This window comes from Vipera ursinii, assembly GCF_947247035.1.
Source record: "Vipera ursinii genome assembly, chromosome: 3".
NCBI lineage: Eukaryota > Metazoa > Chordata > Lepidosauria > Squamata > Viperidae > Vipera > Vipera ursinii.
Window position 1 is genome coordinate 183,446,005 of NC_139516.1, and position 25,924 is coordinate 183,471,928.

At 39.9% G+C, this 25,924-nt stretch overlaps 2 protein-coding genes across 2 annotated transcripts; both read right to left on the reverse strand.

Annotated features, from left to right (window-relative positions):
* Nucleotides 1-3,887: 3,887 nt before the first annotated feature.
* On the reverse strand, nucleotides 3,888-13,636 carry LOC310639217 (myelin P2 protein-like). Its single transcript, XM_083360722.1, has 4 exons — nucleotides 13,519-13,636; nucleotides 11,529-11,701; nucleotides 10,243-10,344; nucleotides 3,888-4,284 (listed from the first exon to the last, which is right to left on the reverse strand). The coding sequence occupies exons 1-4, from the start codon at nucleotides 13,589-13,591 to the stop codon at nucleotides 4,234-4,236; spliced, it is 399 nt and encodes a 132-aa protein (XP_083216848.1). The 5' UTR covers nucleotides 13,592-13,636; the 3' UTR covers nucleotides 3,888-4,233.
* A 4,484-nt stretch (nucleotides 13,637-18,120) lies between these two features.
* Nucleotides 18,121-25,244, reverse strand: LOC310639216 (fatty acid-binding protein, adipocyte-like). The gene is made up of 4 exons (XM_083360721.1): nucleotides 24,974-25,244; nucleotides 22,457-22,629; nucleotides 20,009-20,110; nucleotides 18,121-18,327 (listed from the first exon to the last, which is right to left on the reverse strand). The coding sequence occupies exons 1-4, from the start codon at nucleotides 25,044-25,046 to the stop codon at nucleotides 18,277-18,279; spliced, it is 399 nt and encodes a 132-aa protein (XP_083216847.1). The 5' UTR covers nucleotides 25,047-25,244; the 3' UTR covers nucleotides 18,121-18,276.
* Between the last annotated feature and the right edge of the window lie 680 nt (nucleotides 25,245-25,924).

A 25,924-nucleotide genomic window follows, 5' to 3' on the forward strand; every position in this document is an offset into this window, starting at 1 on the left:
CGTCCACATATTGTCAACTGCTGACAAATGTATCTGTATTTCTCTTTTTCCCTTTTAAAGAAAATAAAAACTAACTCAAAGTAGTCTGCATGATATTTGTCCACATATGGAAACAACTTTTAGGGTCAAATTGCTTGGCTCTGAATCAGATTCTTCATCTAACAAATGCAGCTTGGCTATTCTGCTCAAAGTCCCCTGAGCTTTTCATTTCCTTAAATAAATGTTTTATATTGTTACCAGAAAAAAACATATGGGAAAGTATGTTGAAAGATTGATATAATCCAAAACCTAGTGCAATTTAGTGATACAAGCTACGTTATGCAAAATCTTTAGTGCTGCCTTATTTTCTAATGATGTTTTGAACTTTAATCTAAATTTTGTTAGTATTATTTTCAGGAAATTATTTTTCCATCTGAGGTACAATGGCCTATTGCCCAGTGTAGGGCTTCTTAAGTAGCAAGATACGCCATTTCCTTCTTGATAAACATGGGGATTAATACCATGAGTTGTCAAAGATATCTAAATGCTGTAATTTTTAACCACTTTGTCAAATGAAAACCCAATTAGAAGGTATCAGTTGTGGATCTGAGTGTCATTGTGAAAGTAGACATACTTCACTGTACAATCTACACACTTTTATTCATATCTCTGACTGGCCAGGTTTATTTTTAGTGCAAAGTCACCACTGTTTATCTTAACATACATCATGACATAACAGTGTCTAGGTCTGCAGTATGTATTAAACTATCAAAATGCCAACAGATCACTTATGGGGTAATAGAATATATGAGTGTAGTTGTAATATTTATTTATTTACTTATTTTATTATATTTATATACCGCCCTTTCCTGAAGGACTCAGGGCGGTTTACAGGGTGATTAAAATGAAAAATACAAGAGTTAAATCAATTTAAAAAATTATATCAATCCCTGAACAAATAAAAACCCCAGTTAAAATTAAAATTAAAATTCTCAGCCTGGGCCAGAGAGCTTGAAGAGCCAGGTCTTCAGGTCCCGGCGGAATGAACGGAGGTCGGGGGCAGTCCTAAGCTCCACAGGCAGCTGGTTCCAAAGGGCCGGTGCACCCACAGAGAAGGCCCTCCCCCTGGGTGTTATCCGCCGGCAATCTTTTACCAGCGGCACCCTGAGAAGACCCTCCTTGTGGGAGCGCACTGGACGAAGGGAGCTTGATGCCGGCAGGAGGTGTTCCCTCAGATATCCCTCAGCCTACTGTCTGGAGTATATTACAAATTTATGTCAAATAAATTCATGAAGAATTTCACCAATGCTAAAGTTGCAATTTTACTGTGCCATCCAAGAGAACAAAATCATGTGAACAAACCATCCTATTAAGCTAAAGGCTATCTGTTTTGAGTTTTGTGTCTCAGCATGTCCAGCCAGACACACCCAGAAGGATCACAAGCAGGACATCAGCAAAATGGTGTCTCTCACTGCAGTTGTTTGATATTATTTCAATATTTACAGGGTGCTATATTTATAGTGCATTCAAATCTACTAAGTCTAAATTAATAATGATTACAACCATACTGGAGAAGAGCCTAATGCTGGGAAAGATTGAGGGCAATAGAAGAAGGGAACGACAGAGAATGAGGTGGCTGGATGGAGTCACTGAAGCAGTAGGTGTGAGCTTAAATGGACTCCAGAAGATGGTAGAGGACAGGAAGGCCTGGAGGAATGTTGTCCATGGGGTCACAATGGGTCAGACACAACTTCGCAGCTAACAACAGCAATCATACAATCAATTAAAAAAAATCTCCTACATACTGTTCTTATGGAAGAAAAACATCAACAACTGTGACTACGAGAAGACCACAGTAGATATTTAGTCTTTAATGAGAATCTGAATGGATCAACCTCTGCTTATAAATGTCTCATAACATTGTCCCCTTTCACAGACAACTGTCAGAAGCCCAGGCCTTGTTTTCATACTCTGCTAAGCCAGCATTCTCCATCCTAGCATCTTCTAGATATGCAGATTTCCAGGAAATCTTGTGAACACATTTGGAGGGCATCAGGGTGAAGAATAACCATGCTAATAAGCCTTATTAAGCCATGATTTTGGCTTAGTATTATATGTGCACCAAGGTTTTTATATTATGGTTTAACATAATGTATAAACATAGCTAATTGAAGTTTTAAAGTAAGTATGATGTCTGAACATGGTATGAACTGTAACTTCTCTAGTATAAGTAACCAAATAGCAAATGCTGTAAAATATTTCCAGTTTTGAACTTAGTAATCTGTTAACGGTTAAAATAAGTAATATTAGCTAGACAAACAAACTTGAGGAAACATTTCTATACTTGTTTTTCTTATATTGTTGCCTTCAATATAATCTGATTGTAATACTCACTTCTGATTATTAATCATTACAGTATTCTTATCTTATTTTTAATAGCAGTATAAGGGTGCATAATTCCTACTTAGCAGAGTATAAGAACAATGCCTGGGTTTTATTATAATACAGTAATCTGACACATCTGTGAAAAGGGACAATGTTACGAGACAATCATAAACAAAATATATTCAGGTTACTAGCTGAATTGGATGGAGAAAAGAAATGGTATAAGGACAAGTGGCTGGAATTCTATCATAGAGGTATATTCAGTTGTGTCTAGCATGCCTAAATTATATTAAATTGAAGCACAGGGTGTGGTCTGATCATTTTTAGAAAGATTGGAGCAGTTTCAGGGCCTCTCCACCCACCTGAGCCCCTGCTAAGACAAAGGCTTAGAATTTGATTGCATGCTGCCTATTCATCAATAGGATGTACCATCTACCTCATCTATTTATTTATTTATTTTCTGTGCTATCAGCACAGTTGCACTTTTCCTGTTCTGGAAAAACTCTTACTTCCCATGACACAGCTGCTAATGGTTATTTTTCTATAGAGAAAGTGCCAGGCAGATCTGTTGCAGAGCTGAGCAGTTGCGTTTCTCTCTCTCTAATTTAGGTATGAACAAACAAAATGAAGTAAAACTTTTAAGGCTATGAGCAGCAGAACTAAACATCTCCTCATGTATAGGTTGAATTCTGAGAGGAAAAACATTGCTTCTGATTAGGTGTAAGAAAACTTTTTATCATTGAATGTTATATTCCTTAAAAACTTTACTTAATCTGCTCACTTCCAGATGCATTAGAGGTATTGTAAATTGGAACTTTATTCCAACACACCGAGAAGGTACCAAGCTAAAGAAGAATAAATTGATTTGAGACAGAGGAATCTGAATTCAGGGATCAAAAATATTGTCCATGATCACAGCTGCCATGATTTTTTTAACACATCTACCCAACCCACCTACCCCACCCAAATCTACCTGCCAACGTTGAATGAAGTTGAAAGAATGGGTAGGTAGGACCAGAGACCCAAAAGTGTGAAGCCTTTCATTTTTTTCATGCTGACATTCACTTCCCTTTCTGCTGTGAAGCTGATAATCAGGGAAGTAACCCCAAAAGTGCGATCTGCTTTTTGTAATAGGTATGTGGGAATGACCTTGGGAGACTGGGTGAAGAGATGCTGCCTAGACAATTGTCAGATAAGGGGGAGTGTATCCCACAACTGCATAGTGGGTGAAGCAAGAAGCTCAGAAGGGATCATCCCTATGTTATTAGGCTGTAAAGGGAAGGGAGAAGGAAAAGACTTGCAAGGTCCTATTAATGTAGCTTTATAATAAAGCAGAAGTAGTTTATCTGGCTGTGTTTCCTATCTGCAGTACATAGTAAGGATGACACTTTCAAATGATTTTGAAGTAAGTTGAGAACTACTTTAGTCTAATGTGAGATCTCAGGTTCACAGCACAGCTTTAGGGGAAAATAAACAAACTCTTTCATTAAGAGATAGTGAATATTTTATTTTATATTGTCAAGATTAGCACACCTGGACTGTATAATGTGACATTTAAAGAAAATATAAATATGCCCCTTTCTATGCATCATTATGGAATAAGAACAACTCATTAACGGGATGTTCAGGAAGACTGAATGCAACCATTTAATCTCACTGAAATTACACATTTATACAATGGTAAGTATGTGTTTAGTCTCAAATGTGATCTACTTTCTTAATTTTTTAAAAATGAATACTTATAGCTTAGTTGCTCTCCTGTAAAAGGCAAAAAGGGAAAAGGTGAACAGAAATGGCAGTTCCTCAGCCACTCAAGGAAATGATGTGGATTGAAGAACTAGTCTCATCTGGTATAAACTTCGCGTTTTGTCACATTTTTTCATAAACTCTTGTACACAAGGCTCCTTTCATGATGCATTCCTAAAAAGAGGAACATAATTTGAGATATAAAGCAAGTTATAATCACACAATTAGCCTCAACACTATTATACAATATATTTATACAAATGTAAGATGGGAATTCATATTTTTATTTTTTTTATTAAAAATGAATAATAAAAGCTTATCTTAAATATTGTAGCTAGCAAGTTTATATTGGTTTTGATTTTGGTTTCTTGTCCAGCCTTCGTGTACAGTATCTCTTATGGTACTGCTGTCTATAAAAAGTCAATACCAAAATCCATGATGCTTTTATTTAATTCTAAGGAACACAAGATTTAATAAGGAACAAATAAGTGAGCATATGCCTAGAACTTTCTCTGAATGCTAATGATCAAGATGTGAAACTGATTCTCCCTACAATTTGCACATGTATGTATAATTTTAATCTAGAATAAGTGAAGCAGTCTTAAATTTAGCTTTAGGAGAGGGTGAAGCATAGTTTCTGAATGATGGTTGTAAAAATTTACAGTAACAACGTAAAAAGAGCCTAATGAACCAATCCTGTCTACAGCAGGAAAGCCAAAAAAAGCAGGATAAGAACACCATGTTCTCTTGAACTACATTTTTTAGGAGATAAGGCAGAGGAACTTACCAGTTTTGTAAGTATTATACAGCTATCAAGTGTAATAATGGGAGTTGTTACTCAACCAACATCCGGCTCCTGAGCAACTGGAGACAGCTGGTCGGCACCGCAGAGCACACTCCAGCTGTTTGTCGGAAGGCTTGCGGACTTGCGAACTTGAATGGAGGCTGCTGGAGTGCCTGGGAGACCAGATATTCTGCGGAGCTCTACTCTAAGCGGCGCCGACCAGCTGACTACGGATCCGGGAGGCATTCTCGAAGCCTGTGGAGCCTGGGACATCTTTTTAGAGCTTGGTGGTGTCCCGGAGCGCCCTTCAGCTGCTTGGTGGAGCCGCGTGTTGATTGATTAACTACGAATCGCGGCTTGGAGCAGCGCTGGCGTGGAAATGTTGAAGTGTTTGTCGGCTTTTTGGAGGGCCCCGGCTGCTCGGAGGAGGTTTGGGAGAGCCGTGTGGGTCCGGAAGATCTGACTGAGCCCCGTGTTGAATTTCTTGGTGCCGACCAGCTGACTGTGCTCTGCGGTGCCGACCAGCTGTCTCCAGTTGCTCAGGAGCCGGATGTTGGTTGAGTAACAACTCCCATTATGAACTACGGTTTGGAACAGCATCAGCGTTTTAAGCTGGAGTGGTGGAGACGGCCCTGGTTGGCGTCTGAGACGGTTGGCGGTGAGGGGGTTGGAGTGCCGCGACCATCTTGGTACAGTGACTATGGCTGGGTGGAGTATGGACTTTTATGCCTGGACATCTGGAGGCATGGACTATTATGCCTGGACATCTGGAGGCATGGACTATTATAGTTCACTGGACCATATCCTTGAGCCCCACTCCGTGACTTTATGGGTTTTTACCCTAATCCATCTCGCTGACTGGTTTCGCCTATTGTCCTCTCCTTTCCTTTCCCCCTGGGCTGTGGAAGGTGCCGGGTGTATAACCACTGTGAGAGAGTGGTTAAGAGTTAAGAGCTCCATCTTTTCCGTCCTAGAGGTGAGAGCTCTAGGCGGTATCTCTCTCCCCGGCTGTATATCTCAGGCTGCTCCCCGGTTCTGACCGTTGTGAGAGAACGGGGATTGTCCCGGGGTTACCCTGCTCTAGTGGCAGAAGAGCTGGGTTTGCAGTCTGGATATTCCCCTTCCATTTTTAAGATCCTCCCCTTTTTATTTATTCGATCTGGGTCTGTTTTTGCTGTATTACCTAATTTTACCATGGCTTTGAGATACTCCAGCACGGTTTTACTCGCTCTCAGAGGTGCCCCCCCATCCTGGGAGCGACCCGCCTTACCTTTTAATTTACCTCTTGATGACGGGTCCGACTGTTGGGACCCTGAGAGATGGCCTGGCAGAAACAGGGGCCTAAGATATAAATTTAACAAGAGGCCCCTGATTACTTTTTTAGCTAAATTTTTTGTAGGGTTAGGGAGGGGGGAGGGTTGTGGTTGGTTGGAGAGAGGGGGCACTCTGCCAACTGCTGTTCAGACCAGGCCTAGTAGAGATCGCGTTGAGAGGGAGCCGGGGTCGGTCATCTCTGGAGCTCTGGAGCGGGTCGTGGGAATGCTAATTCCCACGACGATAGGGAATGGCTGCAGGTGTAAGATCAGAGGGCCGTATCGACCTCCGGGAGGGCCTCTCCGCTATCTCCAAGCGGTGAGGCGCTCCGACCCTCTGCCTTCGACCCAAGGCTCTGGGAGCGGGGATGTGCAGCCACCTGAGCTCCGACTGGTGTACCTAAATGCCAGGTCCGTTGCTAATAAGGCTCCCCTCGTCCGAGATTTAGTCGAGGGTGAGCAAGCGGACCTGGCTTGCATTACGGAAACCTGGTTGGGCCCAGAGGGTGGTATCCCCCTGGTGGATCTCTGCCCACCAGGCTTCCGGGTGCTACACCGGCCTCGGACTCAGGGTAGGGGTGGGGGAGTGGCTGTAGTTATGAGGGAGACCTTATGTCCGCAGGAGGCCACCGTTCCTCAGATAGTCGGGTGTGAATCTCTCTTATTGAGGTTTGGTTCTAGGGCGCAGTTGGGCTTGCTGCTCGCGTACCTTTCGCCTAGTCGCGTAGCAGCAGCCCTGCCTGAGCTTCTCGATATCCTCTCAGGGCTGGTGATTGAGTTTCCTAAACTAATAGTTTTGGGAGACTTCAATCTACCATCCCTGGGAGGAGTATCTGAGTTAGCTCGGGAGTTCATGGCTTCCATGACGGCCATGGACCTGACGCAGGTAATGCATGGACCAACCCATGAGGGAGGCCACACCCTTGACTTGGTTTTCTTATCTGGTCGGTGGTTAGATGATCTTGGTGGGGGCTCCCCAATTGTTATGCCCCTGTCATGAACCGATCATCATCTCCTGCGGCTGGTCTTCCGTTTTGCCACCCCCCACCGTGGGGTTGTTGAGCCAACTAGATGGTTCCGCCCCAGGCGCTTAATGGACCCTGAGAGGTTTCAGGCAGCGCTGGGGGCCCCACCTGCCTCCCCAGCTCACAGCTCGGCGGATGCCTTAGTGGAGGCCTGGGAAAGGACGGCCACGGAGGCACTTGACCGAGTTGTACCCTTGCGGCCCCTGACCCGGCGCAGATCCCAATGGGCTCCATGGTTTTCCGCGGAGCTCCGGGAGATGAAGCGTCGGAAACGGGGCCTAGAGAGCGTCTGGAGGTCCACCCGATCTGAATCCGACCGATTGCGACTAAGAACCCATATTAGGTCTTATCTCGCTGCGATGAGGGTAGCGAGATCTAATTATTTCGCTGCCCTCATCGCGTCCGCAGATAATCGCCCGGCCGCCCTGTTTAGGGTGACCCGCTCCCTCCTCAACCAGGAGGTCAGTGAGGATCCCTTGCAGGGGCGTGCCGAGGAATTTAGTCAACATCTGTCGGACAAAATCGCTCGGATTCGGACCGGTTTGGACTCCGACTGGGCAGTATCGGACGATCAGGACACGAGTGATCTTGTCGTTGTCATCTGGGAGGAGTTCGATCCTGTGACTCCGGAGGAAGTGGACAGGATCATGGGGAGGCTGAGCTCCACCACATGTTTATTGGACCCGTGCCCTTCCTGGCTGGTTTATGCAGCCCGGGAGGGGACACGAAGCTGGTTCCAGGCGGTTATAGCTGCTTCTTTGAGTGAGGGCAGTTTTCCCGCCGCCTTGAAGGAGGCGGTGGTGAGACCTCTCCTCAAGAAGCCTACCTTGGATCCGGCTGTTTTGAATAACTTTCGTCCGGTCTCCAACCTTCGCTTCCTTGCGAAGGTTGTTGAGAGTGTGGTGGCGCATCAGCTCCCTCTGGTCCTGGATGAAGCGGATTATCTAGACCCGTACCAATCGGGCTTCAGGCCTGGGTACAGCACGGAGACGGCATTGGTCGCGCTGGTGAATGATCTCTGGAGGGCTCGGGACAGAGGATACTCCTCTGTTCTAGTCCTATTAGACCTCTCAGCGGCTTTCGATACCATCGACCATGGTATCTTGCTGCGGCGTCTCAGGGGATTGGGAGTGGGAGGCACGGTTCTTCAGTGGTTCTCCTCCTATCTCCTGGGACGTTCGCAGTCGGTGTTGACGGGGGGGCAGAGGTCGACCGCGAGGCCTCTCGCTTGTGGAGTCCCTCAGGGGTCGGTCCTCTCGCCCCTTCTGTTCAACATCTACATGAAACCGCTGGGTGAGATCATTCGTGGTTTTGGAGTTGGGTATCATCAGTATGCTGATGATACCCAACTTTTCATTTCGACCCCAAACCACCCCAGTGATGCCCTCGACGTGATGTCCCGGTGCCTGGAGGCGGTCCGGGTCTGGATGGGGAGGAACAGGCTTCGTCTCAACCCCGACAAGACAGAGTGGCTGTGCGTACCGGCATCCCGGGATATTCAGGATATCCCACCCCTCATTATGGGGGGTGAGTCATTACCTCCTGTAGATAGGGCTCGCAACTTGGGAGTCCTCCTAGATTCACAGCTCTCTTTAGAAGATCATATTGTAGCTGTAACTAGGGGGGTGTTCGCCCAGGTTCGCCTGGTGCGCCAGTTGCGGCCCTATCTAGACCGGGATGCCTTGCGCACGGTCACTCATGCGCTCGTGACCTCTCGTCTTGATTACTGCAACGCTCTCTACATGGGGCTACCCTTGAAGACCACTCGGAGGCTCCAGCTGGCACAGAATGCAGCCGCAAGAGTTGTGTCGGGGGTCTCCCGATACTCCCGTGTTACACCTTTGCTCCGCGAGCTGCATTGGTTGCCAGTTGTCTTCCGGGTGAGGTTCAAGGTGTTGGTAATGACCTACAAAGCCCTCCATGGCATGGGTCCAGAATACCTTGGGGAGCACCTGCAGCCGGCGTCAACTTCCCTCCGCCCAGTACGCTCCCACAGAGAGGGCCTCCTCAGGGTGCCGCCGGTCAAAGAATGCCGACTGGTGGCCCCCAGGGGGAGAGCGTTCTCTGTGGGTGCACCGGACTTATGGAACCATCTTCCAGTAGAGCTCCGGATGGCGCCCGACCTCCGCTCCTTCCGGCGCGACCTTAAAACCCATCTCTTTAAGGAAGCGGGCCTGGCCTGATGGGATGGGGTGGGTTTGTTATTATGACTTTAATTTTAAATTTGTACTATGGGCATTGTTTAATCATGTTTTAATAATTTTAACTTTTGTATCTGTCTTTTACATATTGCCCTGTTAACCGCCCTGAGTCTCTTGAGAGAAGGGCGGTATATAAATTAAATAAATAAATAAATAAATAAATAAATAAATAAATAAATAAATAAATAACTACAAACAATCTTTCTTTCATTTGCTTGTTGCCCTTTTACAAGCATTCCAGTTACTGACCATTGCTAAATCATGGTATACCAAATTCTGTTAACTTCCTTTAATCTGATTTAACCTTCTTACTATTCAGCTTCACTGTATTTATATCTGTCACTTTGAGAAAATATCTCCCTAACCACTCCACATGCACAATTTCATTATATAATTTTCTTCTTTTGCTATGTCTGTCTAATGTAAAAAGCTGAAAATATCCTTATTCATTTGGGCCCTTTGAAACTAGTCTTGATTTTAATCAAATTGGCCCATACATACGGTTTAATTGATGAACATCACGCCAAAGTTAAAATCTGCCTTAAATTGGACAGCTATGGAAGAATATATTCAAATCCATCCATTCATGAATTATTCTCTGAGCAAATAAAAATGCACTTCCTGTTAAACCACACATTTTTATTCCTTAATTTTAAACATATGTTTTCAACAGATTTCTGTGTACTGTTTTCATGTATACAGCTGTGATCAAAATATATCCCTTGCCATTCAAAAGTTCCTAAGATTACCATAAATAAATTAAACATGTGAACATCCTGTAGTTTTCTTGATTAAGAAGAGCTACTTACCACCACCATTCTCCCATCAACTAATTTCCTCCTTATTGTTGATTCCTTGCCATTCCATTTCTGCACTTGAACCAGTGCTCCTTTTTCTAAGGTTACAATAGTCTGTAGATCCAAATATTAATTCTAAAAATTAACATTTTTACACAGATTGGGTACAATAAAAATGTGAAGTACTATTAAACCATTCCCATGTGTAAAGACTATCTATCTGTCTTTCTGTCTGTCTGTCTGTCTGTCTGTCTGTCATCTATCTTCATCATCATCATCATCAAACACTTAGGAATAATCAGCTGAGAGAGAAAAAAAGAGACACATATATCCTGCTTGTCACAATGGATAGCAGTACTTAGCCGACAATGGTGGCTGATCTTGAAAAAGCTAAGTAGAACTTGAGTGATGGGCTACCAAGAGACAGCAGGGCAAGAGACGCAATCAAGAAGTCAAAATGCACCCTGGAAAAAAACCAGGACAAACTACTTTTGTACAATATAGATAAGTCCATGAAGTCACCAGTCAAGTTGTTCCCTATATCCATTTTGCTATTTCTGAATCGTATGCATGTGTTGTTCCATCATAAGCAGTCACTTGCAATCTTGAGCTTTGCTACTGTATATTAAATGGCTACAGTTTTATTAGAAATAAGATGCCTATTATTTTTCTGCTATTGAATCACAAACAAATATATATTCTAGTATATTTTCCTCTTGATGGGTCCTCTTTCTATTTTTCTGCTTTTTCTTCCACATGATTTATGCTCAGTTCTTACATGCCTGTTTTGGTTTGGACCTTGTTTGCTTTGTCTCCTTTAAATTATTATTTGTGTTTGTATAATCCTTGGGGCCCTTCTTGATTCTGTCCTATTTGTATAGAAGCCATAGTTTTATGTAAGTCTGCCTAATCTAAGGTGGAAAATCCAGGGACCCATTAGTTGGCAACAAAGTCAGTTTTCTCTACCTCTTTACAACCCTCTTGTAGTCATCTGAATTTTTGCAGCCAACATATAGTAGCTCTAATGTAATAAAAAGGAAGTTACAAACCCTTTCAATTACAAGATGTTTTTCTTCCTTTTCTTTTGAAACATATCTTAAACATATCCAACACTTTTATGAGAATTTCTCTCATCAGGACTTAACTCTAAGGAAATATGGTAGACGGTAATCAACTGTTATCTGAATGACCCATTATTAATTTCCTCTGTAATCTGAAACTCTCATACTATTTCTAAGAGCATCAAAATACCTCAGATAAAATGTAAAAAACAAGCAAACACCAAACACCTTATTCACCTTGGTTTTCCTGCCATCAGCGGTGGTTTCTGGAAATTCTTGACCCAACTTAAATGTGATCTGTGTATTTTTAAAGGCACTTTCTGTTCTGATTGTGACCTCATCACCCTTCATGCTGATGATGGTTTTAGGTTTTGCCAAGTTACCAAGTTTCCTAGTTGCCAATCCCACTCCTATGGAAAAGCAAGAAAACAGTCTTCATTACTTATCTGACAAAAAGAGTATGTGTGTGTGGGGGGGGGTTGGATTACACAATTATCTACATCAATTATCTCTGAAAAGCAGAAATAAAAGAAATAATATAGTTGATGGAGGATACCATAGTATTATTATGTACCTGCACTCATCACAGGTTCGTATTTAAATAACAGCATTTATTTGTGTTCCTAGTAAGACAAATATGCATTGCTGTGAATCACATAGTCATAGCCCAATACCCTCCCTATGGATAGAATTTCCGTATTCCACAGTGATGGTAAGGAACAACTGGCAGGGGACAATGGAAATTGTGCTCCAATAAGTCTATAGAGTGCCTGATTGAGAAAAGCTAAAATAGTAGCATCGTATGAATAATAAAACTAACTAAATAAAAAATGGATGCCAAAGCAGGATGAATTGCTTTTCTGTGATATCTTCTCCGTATGAAGAGTCAGTTTCCAGATGAAATTTTAGTCCTGTGAGGAAGCACAACCAGGAGTACTAACTGTAGCTTTATTGCCCCATTAAGAGAGTCTTGCAATACTGAAAGTATTTCTCTTCTCCTTTACTTTTACTCTCTGGAAAACTAGGGAGGCTCCCTTTTGAAACATTTCCCACACTCTCCCTCCTTTTGTGGGCTGAAACATCGTCCATATGCTGGTTGTGCAGTCTGCAGCTATCCCTCCTATCTCATAAGGTCACTTTCGCCTACCATTACATCAACATGCAAGGTATGATTTTTAAGTTATTGAGTCTTCTGCACCAGATGTGTGCATCTGTATGTGTACAATGTGTGTGTACCTGGCTGAAACGTATTGCATTTCACATATTACCTCCAAGTGTGATATCCACATTCTTTGATGTTTGATGATCATTTACAAAGATGAATGCTTGCTTGGTATGACATTACTTCTTGATGAAGTAGAAATAAAGCACATGGTGGCTATACAAATGCAGAGGACTATCTGATGGCAGCAAAGAGGTATAGGAAACTCTAATGCTCAGCTGCCATTTATTAGCCATGTGGATATTTGCAGCCCAGATCTGGTAACCTCACCTTACATAGTTTCCATTTTTTCCCAAAAATGTATTTTCATAGAGTTAAAAATAGTCTGGAAGCGCATCTTCTTAAGTATATCTTACAACAAACCAAATTAGCATTCTGTAGAAAAACAAATGCACATAGTTCTCTCTTCTTTCATATTTTACTTCGTGCTCAGAAACAATACAATACAGTTTTAGTTAAAATGTTTTATATATATATAACATATATATCATATTGAACACATAAACAGCAAACTTTCATATTTGACGCAACTAAGCTTCCTAAAAACATAGTTCTTTGGACAAAATAAACAACCAAATTTATCTGACTGACTTCATCAGTTAAAAGCTTTCACTGATGGAGTAATTCTGCAAATGAATAGAAAGAGTTATGCCTACAATTTCTGTGCAACGAATAATTTTATTTATAGTAAAAACTGGTTATGAGGAAATTTAGGATTATTTATTTAAATTGATTAGTTACCTAGCTCCGATGGACTCAGATGAAGTTTTTAATTATTCCATCATGAATAATGAATAATTATTTGAAAGTAACAACAAGTAGCATATTCATCTAATAAAAGCTAAGTAAAAGATTCCAAAGAGGAAATTTTAAAATCCTCATGTTTTCTAACATTTATTTTGAAGAGAATTAAGTGAAACGTTTATGATCTAATTGGAAAACTCTGATAAGAAATCAACAACAGATAATCTGCAACACTATTTAAATCAACAAGATAAATCTCACCCAATTCTTTCATATAATCATCAAAATTTTCACTAGAGATGAGTTTCCAGCTTCCCACAAATTTGTTGCACATAGTTTTGCTGGTTGTGTCCTTGGAAGAAGGGCAATAACAGGAGCAATTCTTAGCAAGAGGCAGATGGATTATATGAATGGTAATAGCCCAGCTACATCTTTTAAAGACAGACTAGGACATGCAGTGCTCAGTACCTCCCAATTCTGAAGGGCAAAGTCAGAGGCCAAACAATGGGCCCTTGTGCCATACCATTCATGCTAGTACCAAGACTAGCAACATTTGCCTGCCACGAACTCCTCCGCAGTAATACAAAAAGGAAAGGGTGATGGGTGTGAGGTTGCTACTATTGTGCTGGAGTACAGATGCAACATAGTGCTCTTGGGAAGGACAGCATTTGATTTTCAGGAGAGTCTTATGACAATGTCTTATGAGGATGAGGAATAAATTTAATGTAGCCCTTAAGGAACTAAATACAGATGAAGTTGTGCTTACAATAGAAAAAGTTGTGTACTGCAAACTGATTCCAAAATTCCTTGCACTATGTTCATCATCTGAATGTCAACCTACTAGGAGGTCTTAAGATATTTCAGAATGTTGAAAGTATAGTGCTATATTGTATATAATATTAACACATTCTCCTGGGAGTACATTAATCTAAGAGACTGATAACACAGATCACAGAATGGCCTTAGAGAGAATTCCACCGAACCCTTTGTACAACTGGGAATGTAGGAATTATAAGAGATGCTTTTCTAACTTCTGTATTTCAACCAAAGGAAATTCCATTACATTATCTTCTTTGCTACTAAGAAGTTTACCCCAATGTTTAGCAGACTTATGCAAAACTTTGAAGGCACAATGTCTTGCTTCACTGAAGGAATATGAGAAGCATCCTTTACAAGCTTTATGCTTTGTGAAGTTACATGTCCCGTCGTTTCTAAAAGCAAAGTGAAGCAGTTATGTTATTTTGCTTTAGCTCACTTCTGAGGCTTCCTTCTATGGTTCTAAGAGATGGAGGAGGATTCTGCACAAAAGCTCCTTAGTCAGTCTCTTGACTTCATCTTAGGGAGGAAGTTGGTTGCAGTCTTGTTATGGGAAGCATTGGGGAACAGCTTCTTCATGGTACCTTTTCAATTATTTGAAGACTGTGATAAGCATTGCTAAGTAAGTTAGAGCTAGAAGTTCTTTAGTGGATTTCTTTTCCTGATCATCCCAATCACCTATCTCTGCATATACAATTTTTGTCAACATTATTCGTAAGACACAATGTCTTACCACAATGTATACCATATAAATTTACACAAATATGAGCTGCCACTACTGTGGCTACTGCCTGTAGATGGCCTTGGCCTAGGCTGAAACAGGAAATAAGATTTGTCCCGTGTTTGGGACCAAGCAAGTGCATTCTAAATACTTAACAAACATTTAACACACAAACACACACACACACACACACACATATATATATGTATGTATGTATGTATGTATGTATGTATGTATATGTATATGTATATGTATATGTATATGTATATGTATATGTATATGTATATGTATATATATAGAGAGAGATGTGGTGGCTCAGTGGATTAGGACACTGAGCTTGTTGATCAGAAGGTCGGCAGTTTGGCGGGTCGAATCCCGAGTGCCACGTAACAGAGTGAGCGCCTGTTACTTATCCCAGCTTCTGCCAACCTAGCAGTTTGAAAGCACGTAAAAATGCAAGTAGAAAAATAGGGACCACTACGGTGGGAAGATAACAGTGTTCCATGCGCCTTTGGCGTCTAGTCATGCCGGCCACATGACCACGGAGACATCCTCGGACAAACGCTGGCTCTTCGGCTTTGAATATATATAAAAACTCAAGGCAGCAAACATATTCAATACACCTTCCTCCTCCTATTTTCCCCACAACAACAATCCTGTGAGGTGAGTAGGGCTGAGTGATTGGCCCAATGTCAGCTAAATGGCTTTCATGGATAAGACGGGACTTGAACTCAGAGTCTCTTGCTTTCTAGCCTGTGCCTTAACCAGTAGACCAAACTTGTGCATAAAGTAGTTGGAAATGAAGCTAGCTTAAGAAATCTCTTTCCAAATTTCAACTCGTTCCTCCATGATGTTAAACTAGTGTCCATTAACTTTTTTGTGATAGCATCATTGCCCTCTTGTTTCTTGGTGCTTATGAGAATCTGCTTTGATTAAGTATTGCCAATATGCAAGTGTGGACCTATCAGCTGAGAAAGTATAGTATTGACAATGATGGCAATGTGGGAACCAGATTTTGCAACAAACCCAGATATCTAGTCTCTCCCCACATCTAAACCAACATATTCACAACAATCTGTGTCAAGAAGTACTTGATTACATAGATGTTTAAATGGAACAAACTTTGAGCAAAATAAACTCTAAGTCAAGGTCATCTTTTTTGTGTTTATTTGTTGTTGTTAGTTGTGAAGTCATGTCGGACCCAACCCAACCCCATGGACAACATTCCTCCAGGCCTTCCTGTCCTCTACCATCTTCTGGAGTTCATTTAGGCTCATGCCTACTGCTTCAGTGACTCCATCCAGCCACCTCATTCTCTGTTGTCCCCTTCTTCTCTTGCCCTCAACCTTTCCCAGAATTAGGCTCTTCTCCAGTGAGTCCTTCCTTTTCATTAGGTGGCCAAAGTATTTGAGTTTCAACTTCAGGATCTGGCCTTCTAAAGAGCAGTCAGGGTTGATCTCTTCAAGGACCGACCGGTTTGACTGTCTTGCAGTTCAAGGGACTCGCAGGAGTCTTCTCCAACACCATAGTTCAAAGGCTTCAATTCTTTGGTGCTCAGCCTTTCTTATGGTCCAGCTTTCACAGCCATACATTGCAACTGGGAAGACCATAGCCTTGACTATACGCACTTTTGTTGGCAGGGTGATGTCTCTGCTTTTTAGTGTGCTGTCTAGATTTGTCATGGCTTTCCTCCCCAGGAGCAAGCGTCTTTTAATTTCTTGGCTACAGTCCCCATCTGCAGTGATCTTGGAGCCCAGGAAAATAAAATCTGTCACTACCTCCATTTCTTCCCCATCTATTTGCCAGGAATTGAAAGGGCCGGATGCCATGATCTTGTTTTTTTAAATGTTTAGTTTCAACCCAACTTTTGCACTCTCCTTCTTCACTTGCAACAACAGGCTTTTTAATTCGTCTTCACTTTCTGCCACTTTCTGCCATCATCTGCATATCTTAGGTTGTTTATATGATGTTCTAAATGATAATCTTCCCATACTTATGCTGATACAGTACGAAGAACAAAAAAATAAGGGCTGGTAATTGGAAGGGAAGCCAGAAGGGTGCAAAAAAAAAAGATAAATTCTTTGATTCATAGATGCTGTGATTGCCTAAAAATCTACCCCTTCTTGTACAGAAATGTTTACAACTGTTTTCAGGGTTAATAAATCTTGAAAGGCATCTAAAAGATGAATATATTTATGTATTTTTTAAAAAATATTGCTTCTTCTGTTGGGTAACTCCTAGTATTTACATTTACTTGATATGGATAATGTTGTCTGAAGAAGTCGACTCATTTTGTTGTAATACTATAAATATGTTTGATTTGAAGCATGGCTTCTGTCCCAAGTAATAGGTTGCTTTACAAAGTGTATTTCCTAATAATTTTGAAAATGATTTACCTTTTTTTATATATTAAAATGGAATGCTATCCCCACTTGGACTTCCCTTTAGGGAACTTTCTTGCATTTGTCTTGGTGCCTGGTGTGTTCCCTTTCCTACCTCCCTTTCTATGAGATATTCAAAATACTTGAATGGAAAGCTGATTCCTGTAAGTTAAACACCAACTCATCTTTTATTTTTGACTGTTTCTGGAATCCCTAAGCATTCTTAGATCAGGGAGAGAAGAGTGAAAAGGTACACCAGCCAATGCTTTCTTAGGAAGTGGGCATACGGTACCAACTCAGAGAACGGTAAACCAGGATGGTGGAGAATTTAGGAATCAATCTAATGTCCTGGTAAATGAATATAGTCATGGTGGCCATGTCTACTATGGCAATCACTTTATGCTAAGTCCACAGCATAACTTTCAAATGTAATTTGGAGATTTTAGAAGTTCTGCTTTAAACATTTTTTAAGATAATAAATATGGATAATTCTTGGACTGTGCTCCAAATAGCATAATAAGTAACTTCTGGCCTTCCTATTTTCTCAAAAGACATTAATTTATTCTCAGGAAGAATCCTTGAAGTTTGTTCTAACAAATTATGTTTCTAAAAAGATGATTCCTGAAACCACCCACTAGAAGCCCTGGATTGTAGTTATTCCAGCATTTTTTTTAAAAAAATGATTTTTCTGCACTTAGTAAAATGGCAAACACAGCAGTAGAGAAACAATGAACTTTTCAATGTACACACTACAAAAGAATAGGTGGGGCAGGGAAATTACACTTTAGCCTATTTCATTATCTACTACAGTCAGGTTTTTAAATATTTCAATAAGTGAGGAGTAATGAGGTTTAGTTGATCCCACAAAGAGAACCTGAAAATCTAGTTTGGAATGATCCTTATTCAGTTTCCACAACTGAGTCAGAATTTTTTTCATTTCAAGGTAAACACTTTATTGAATAACCAAAATATTTTGAATTAGGTACAAAAGTAATTGGGAGTTGGCCTGTCAAATTCAGCTTCTGAAGAACAGGCTCTGCTCCCTGAATCAAACTTCATATTTTGTTTCGAGATACTTCTAATTTGTACAACATGGATTTTTCATGCTTTCTCATACACTCTAGTGGAGACAGTTTTGTTCATAACACACTCCTAGAAAGAAAAAAGTACAAAAATATTACTATTATATAAGCAATACTTATTTTCAGTAAGTGGATCAAGTATTCCCTTTATCCAAATGAAGTACAAGACTATCAAGGAAGCCAACAGGAGCTGGATTGATGGAACATGCTAAGTCCATTTTGGCTTAGTGTATTGCATGACCCCAGGCAATGGTGCTTTATTTAAAATCATATCCAAAAGAATTTGACTCAGATTACTTAAGTTTGCTTATATGTGCTTATATCCTTGACCACTGAAATATGCACTAGACAAATTCTCTCCAAAAAGGCCAGAAAAACAATTTCCAGTATTTGAAAATTGCTCTTTTGGCTTGTTTGAAGAGAATTTAACTTACTTTTCTGTTTAGCAATAGACTGAATATTGTGTTTTTAAATAGTTTTAATTATGCTTGTATAAAAGACTGAAAAGGTTAGTGGAGAAATATTCAGAATATTTAAGCAATAGTTTTTAAGATACCTTTGAGTTTCCACAGTTTAGAGATTACACAAGTCGACAGAATACCTTACTGGCAGCGTGTTTAGACATTTTTGTTGAAAACACATTTGCTTAAGGCCCTTCCCTTGGTGTTGTCACATAAATGATCAGTTAATTCAATTGCTCTTGTTTGTACGAGTGCCTACATGCCAACTTCATCCTGAAACCTGAATGACTTCTTATCTTCATGAAACTGCTCTTGCCACAGCTCATACATGGCAGTTTGGCATTACCTTTTCCAGTTAGAAGAGTATTTACAATTACTTGTCAGTGAGAAACTGTCTACTAGAATGCCTTTTCTTTGTTACAATCAGGACAGGATTTAAACTACTAGGATTTTTTTTCATTTGTCTTTTTGGAAGCATGTAGGTGGTGCCTATGGAAAAGGTTTTAAATATCAAAAGCATGGAATTTCCCTGCATGTTCCACTAAAGATTGTGGCTGCATGATTTTCAACTACTTTCAACTCCCCTTAATATCACTTTTCAATCTGATCTATTCTATTCTATCTATTTCAATCTGATCTATTCTTGTAAAAATTATAGATTATAAGCAGGGCTTTTTTTGTCACAGAACGCTCAGAACGGAGTTCCAGCACCTTTTTTGGATGGAACCTTGTAGAGTAGGCAAGGTGGGTTGTGTGACATGTGTGAGTTCCGGCATCTTTTTCTTTTACAAAAAAAAAGCACTGATTATAAGTGTATAAAAGTTTAAATATGACAATCACCATTTGCCCACAGCTAGGGGCATTCATTTCCAATGAAATTGCTATGGGCTGCCAGTGAGTCATAATATTTAAAACATGCTTCATTGTGAAATCATCCTACACGAAAAATGATGTTTGTTGCAAATTTATTTTAATTTGACCCAATTTGACTGCATTCTCAGATTGAGAATCTGTAGAGTCTGTAAGAGTACTGTCAAAATGAAATTTGCTTTAAATGACTTTTAAAAAAAGTAACACAAGATATGCCATTCTACTTTCAAAATAGCTTGGTATTGTATTAACTTGCTTATTAACTTAAAGGAATTCTGACTCACCAACCAAAATAAGACATCTTTCTTGTATAGAATATCTTTGTTTTACTTTTTCACCTTTGAAAAACATTTACTCATAAACCTTTGATTTCTATTGCTGAAAAACATCCCAAATGTTTACAACCAAAAATGAACTTACCACAACCATTTTTCCATCCACTATTTTTCTTTTTATTGTTGTCTCTTTGCCATCCCACTTCTGCACCTGATTGAGTGAGCCATTGTCTAGTGTCACAATACTCTGCCAAGAAAAATTATCTGGTCAGTTTTACAACCTACTGAAGAAGAGCCAGCAAAAATTGTGTTTGAAATATGTGATAGTCATATAATCAATTTAGGGAAAATAACACAGTTCTCAAACTATGCACAATGTGTAAGGCAATGATCAGTATTCAATAGGGCTTTTCTAAAATAATGAAATCACTAGCATAGTGAAAGTTTTGCTACCTGCAAGAAAATAATCACAGCCAAAAACAACATAAACATAGCCTGGAATATCTCATTTTATTTGTATAAGTAGGAAGCCATGTAGATGGTTTGAGCAGATTCAGAAGCTGCTACAGAAGTATTCCTTCCACTCTAGGAAAGTGGGAAGTATCAGGAAGAGATTTTGGCTGGCTCCTCTGTCTTAATGGGGTATGAGTGGGAAGCAAGGTAAAAGACAAGCAGATTTTGTTACTATAACCTATCTCAATAAAGCATAAGGTAAAGGTAAAGGTAAAGGTTCCCCCGCACATGCGTGCTAGTCGTTTCCGACTCTAGGGGCCGGTGCTCATCTCCGTTTCATAGCCGAAGAGCCAGCGTTTGTCCGAGGACGTCTCCGTGGTCATGTGGCCGGCATGACTAGACGCCAAAGGCGCACGGAACGCTGTTACCTTCCCACCGTAGTGGTCCCTATCTTTCTACTTGCATTTGTACGTGCTTTCGAACTGCTAGGTGGGCAGAAGCTGGGACGAGTAACAGGCGCTCACTCTGTTACACGGCACTCGGGATTCGACCCGCCAAACTGCCGACCTTCTGATCGACAAGCTCAGCGTCCTAACCCACTGAGCCACCGCGTCCCTTTCAATAAAGCATATTCTAGTCTTATTAGGAATTAGTTTCCTAATCTGCAGGATTGATGTTATTTTTATTTTGCTTTTTCCATAAATAACTCAAGGAGGTGAACATACAGGTATAATCCTCAATGTACAGCCATAATTGAGTCCAAATTTTTTGTTGCTGAGCAATACATTTGTTAAGTGAGTTTTTCCCATTTTAGGACCTTTCTTACCACAGTTGCTAAATAATCACTATGGTTGTTAATAACACAGTTGTTAAGTGAATCTGGCTTCCCCATTGACTTTCCTTGTCAGAAGGTTGCAAAAGGTGATCACATATCCTTGGGACATACAACCGTCATAAATACATGCTAGTTGCCAAGTGTCCAATTTTGATCCCATGACTATGGGGATGCTGCAATGATCGTAAATGTGAAAAATGGTAATGAGTCACTTATTTCAATGGCATTGTAACTTCAGATAGTCATTAAATGAACTGTTAAGGACCTGTACTTAATATTCCTTTCTCTTATTTACCACCAAAACAACTACTTTGTGAGGTGAGTTGGGCTGAGAGAGTGTGACTGTCCTTTGGCTTTCAGGCCTAAGGTGGGACTAGACCTCAGACTTCTAGCCTGGGGCCTTAATCAAAAGACCAAATTGGCTCACTATATGTATGGATATAGATAGTCCTCAACTTAGGACAATTGAGCCCAAAATTTCTGTTGATAAGCAATTCAGTTAAGTGGGTTTTTCTCCATTTTATGATCATTCTTGCCACAGTTGTTAAGTGAATCCCTGCAATTAGTTTAGTAATACAGTTGTTAAGTGAATCAGGCTTCCCCATTGATTTTGTTTGTTAGAAGGTCACAAAAATTATCACATTACACCGGGTCACTCTAACTGTTGCAATATGAATCAGTCGCCAAGCATCTGAATTTTGATTATGTGATCATGGGGATGCTGCATTGATCTAAAAATGGTCATAAGTCACTTTTTCCAGTGCCGTTGTAACTTTGAACAGTCACTGAATGAACTGTTGTAAGTCAAGGACTACCGTATCTTTTTTGGCATCCACTATGTCTCATGCAGTGTCCAAATTTTTCATCTAAAACCATTAATTTAATCTGCAGGAAACTGGTATGCTACATGGCTGGCTTCACACATCTTCAATTTGCTAAGGTTGAGAAACATTGCTTTACAATTTACTTTCATCAGTGCTTTAGAATAGATATCCAAGTGGACTGCATATTCTTAATTAACAAGAACATGTGGTTGCAGCCAACTGTTTGACTTGGATGTCACCTGCCCTAAAAACAGCAAAACAGGAACATCTTGTAGGACGAAAGAGCTTAAAGGCCTTGTTTCCCAACTTAAAGCTTCTTGAAATTCTTAGCCAATTCATTAAGTTGATATTCACATCCCACACAGCCATCATTTTATAAATGAGGAAGTTCCCAAATAGCCCCTTTCCAAGACAGTTCATATTTTTTCAATAGTCCAAATGCACTCAATCAAAATGATTTCAGGGAAAGAAGGGCACTCACCTTTACTTTTCTGTCATCTGCTGTGGTCTCATCGAATTCTTCTTCTAGTTTGAAGGAAATCTCAGTGTTTTTGAAACTGCTTTCTGACTTGATGGTTATAACATCCCCATTGCAGGTGATAATTACATTGGGTTTGGCCACTCCAGCTATTTTCCTAGTGGCAAAGCCCACACCTATAAATCAACCCAAAAATTATGAATTTATCACAAATTCCTTGACCTTGAAGACTGAATTGGAAAAAAAACTACTTATAAAGACTTGATTCAAACTGGGTTATAGCCAAACCCCTACGGAATAAGAGAATAAAGAGTTTAAACACAAATTCCTTTCATACAATCATTTTTATCTTGATGGGTTTTGCCTTTGATTAGAGCTTCACTATGTAAAAATACACCTGGAGTTGAGACAGGTTTTAGGGCTAGATTTTGATCTGGGGACCAACTTGAATTATGTAGTAAATTGAGTTAGGTGACTCTCTTGTCTGCAATAAACTAGGCTGAAAATAATATAGCAACTGGCCAATCCAATCTCTGTTCTCCCCCAACTATTTGGTATATTTTGTATACAAAATCCAAATTAGTTTCCATCAATTAGCTTTAATATGTTTTCATAAATGTCCAGGCTGATTTCATTTGATCTAGCTAACAAATAGTATAAGGTGGCTTTTCCTTTAAGGCAACATCACTGTTATAATTACTCAAAAATAATAAATTTATAAATATTTAAATGAACCAAACTATAAACTGATGAGAGGAACACTAAAAGCCTTCCTTATATACAGGGTAATATTTACCCCAGGCTGTCATAGATTGCAAGTTCTGACTTGCAGGAACACATTAAAGGGCTTCCATGGTGATGGGACAATGTAGGTGAGGTTCTACATTCTAAGGCGTTGGAACAGCTTTTTCTATTTTTGTCCAGAGCGTAACCATTCTTTTTAAACAAGCACTTTATTCAATTGCTTATTTACCAAATATATTCCCTTCATTTTGACACCCTTCTCCACTGAATTTTCTTTTCAAAATATTGGGGGCAAATATAATATCTTGAAATATTATATAAGCTAAATTCCTTCCTCTACATAATTTGATATAATCCAGATCTGCATTTCATTTGAATAAATATTCTTTGCAACTGCTGATCTCTACAAAACTTTAAGTAGAAGATTGTCCCCCAGGTTGTTTAACAGTAGCAGCTGAGACCCCCGTGAAGCTATTTTACACCTAGGGAGAAAGTGACTTAATTCTCACATAGCACTGAGCTATGATTCATTTAAGTGAAGCCTGCTGGCTGAAAAATGCAAAAATACAGACAATTCCTAGAGGGGTGTAAAGAGATACAGAATACTACCTCTTTATTGCCATATTGTCTATTCCAGGTTAACAGCAGTCTCAGAATTCTTCTATATCACTTACTGCTAGAGGTCCCATTAGCCAGAATACAAAGTGTAAAGCTTCTGCAGACCAAGCAAGTGTTCCAGGATAAAACTATGGACCTCCTTGAACTTGAGTGGTCCAAGAAAAGAGTGTTTAACAGATTTAGAGATATCTTTAGTCCTACGCCCAATATATATAGTATTAATATTGGAAGTAGGCTATTTGCATGCATTATTTTCACTACAGTTAAAGAAGGGGCCAGCATTCTACTTAAAAGGTGTGGTGGCTAAACAATGCAACACTTCTGGCCAATTCTTTGAAGTATCATCAGGGCTTTTTTCCTCATAGAACGCTCAGAACGGAGTTCTGGCACCTTTTTGGGATGGAATCTTGTAGGGTAGGCAAGGTGTGTTGTACGACATGTGTGAGTTCCGGCACCTTTTTCTTTTACAAAAAAAGCACTGAGTATCATTAACTTAAAGCGGGCGTGTCTTGATAAGAGCATTGCCTCCAGTTCAAAGCTCATAGCCAAACATCACAAAACCTTGCTCAAATTTGGCCAGAGGGTGGGGGGGGACCATAAACTGTCATATAAGGGAGCATCCAATCAGAACTTTTTATGTTTGGAGTACTTTGTCAACATTTGTATCAATGTTCTCAATGTATGTTGAGAAAATATCACACAATAAACATTTAAGTAAACAAGTAGCAAGAGCCCTTCACACTCCTGTGGTACATAAGCTGGATACAAATGCTACACAAAAGCCCAAGCATGATTGCATGCTCTTCTAATATTTAATAAAACAATTCCATGGTAACATTCTACAGACAAGCCATGCTATATTATTAACCAGGTTTGCACATTGAGAAATCAGTTGAAAGCCAGATAAAATGCAAATGAATTTTACTCAACAGACATATAAGATGGATTACTCTGGAATGTAGCATAGCTAACATATTGTAAGGAGTTTTTCCTCCACATTACTATTAACAATAAAGAAAACAGAAATAGGAGCTATATTATCACAGGGTTTAAGTTTATAACAAAACAAGCCCACTAGTTACATAATAAAAAAATTCTACATAAACATATTCTTCAGCAAAAACAAAGCTTTTACCAAACCCCACAAATAATTCTTACCCAGCTCCTTCATGTAGTCATCAAACTTTTCACTTGAAATTAGTTTCCAAGTTCCCAAAAATGGCTCACACATTGTGAAGGACTAAATCTCCTAACACACTCCAAACACCTTCCTGCAAACCTCAATATAGTCACTTCTGTTACTAACTTCACTCATGCCTTTAAAAAGATGCCTTGATCATGTGATTTTCTGCTATTAGCCAATAGTCACAAAGGCAACTAATGGCTCTGATTTAACAGATTTTTTTTCTTAGTGGGTCATAGTGCTATTAGCCATTAGGACAAAGCATTGTATTACCAGCACCTATTATGTTTTGTTTCAGCAGCAGCAGTAATTTCTGCTACTTTTTCTCCCCCCCCCAGTTATACTGTACTTGGTATGACTAATCCACTGCATAAAAAGCACTGACCTCTGCACTGATCTAGCAATTAACTATTTGTTGTAACATTCTAATTACAATACAATACAATACAATAAATAGCACAATCCTATGCATGTCTGTTCAGCTGTCAACTCCACTGGGATTTACTTCAATGGGATTTATTTCCACATAAAGTTTGGAGAACTCTTTGTAAATTAAAGCTTTCAGAATTCTTTTTATGTATGCAATGAACAAGTCAAACAAATATGCTTCCTATCACTATTTAACTTGATTGTGATAATAGAATCCTTTGATTTGCTGTAGGTATTTTTAATTATCTTTATGTGAATTATAAATTGGCCTAATCCTGAAAGAGTACAGATATTCAGTCAACTGTTTGACACAACAAAGGGCTTAACATTTTATTCAGAAGAAAGAAAAGTGTGGTTGCATTCACTTTAATGAGTGGGTTTTTTAATGACTAGAAGAAAGATGCTGTGCTTAGGTAAGGTTTGAAGCATTTCTTCTGAAACAATACTAATTCAGGTTTTATTTGGTTTTAGTATAAACAGTCATTGTGGTTTGTTAG

Coding starts and splice junctions, on each gene's coding strand:
- LOC310639216 (XM_083360721.1), bottom strand. CDS start 25,046: ATGTGTGAGCCATTTTTGGGAACTTGGAAACTAATTTCAAGTGAAAAG. Junction 20,111..22,456: donor CAGATGACAGAAAAGTAAAG/GTGAGTGCCCTT, acceptor TTTTCTTGGCAG/AGTATTGTGACACTAGACAA. Junction 18,328..20,008: donor TGGATGGAAAAATGGTTGTG/GTAAGTTCATTT, acceptor TTTTCTTTCTAG/GAGTGTGTTATGAACAAAAC.
- LOC310639217 (XM_083360722.1), bottom strand. CDS start 13,591: ATGTGCAACAAATTTGTGGGAAGCTGGAAACTCATCTCTAGTGAAAAT. Junction 11,702..13,518: donor TGATTATATGAAAGAATTGG/GTGAGATTTATC, acceptor GCTTTTCCATAG/GAGTGGGATTGGCAACTAGG. Junction 10,345..11,528: donor CTGATGGCAGGAAAACCAAG/GTGAATAAGGTG, acceptor TTGGATCTACAG/ACTATTGTAACCTTAGAAAA.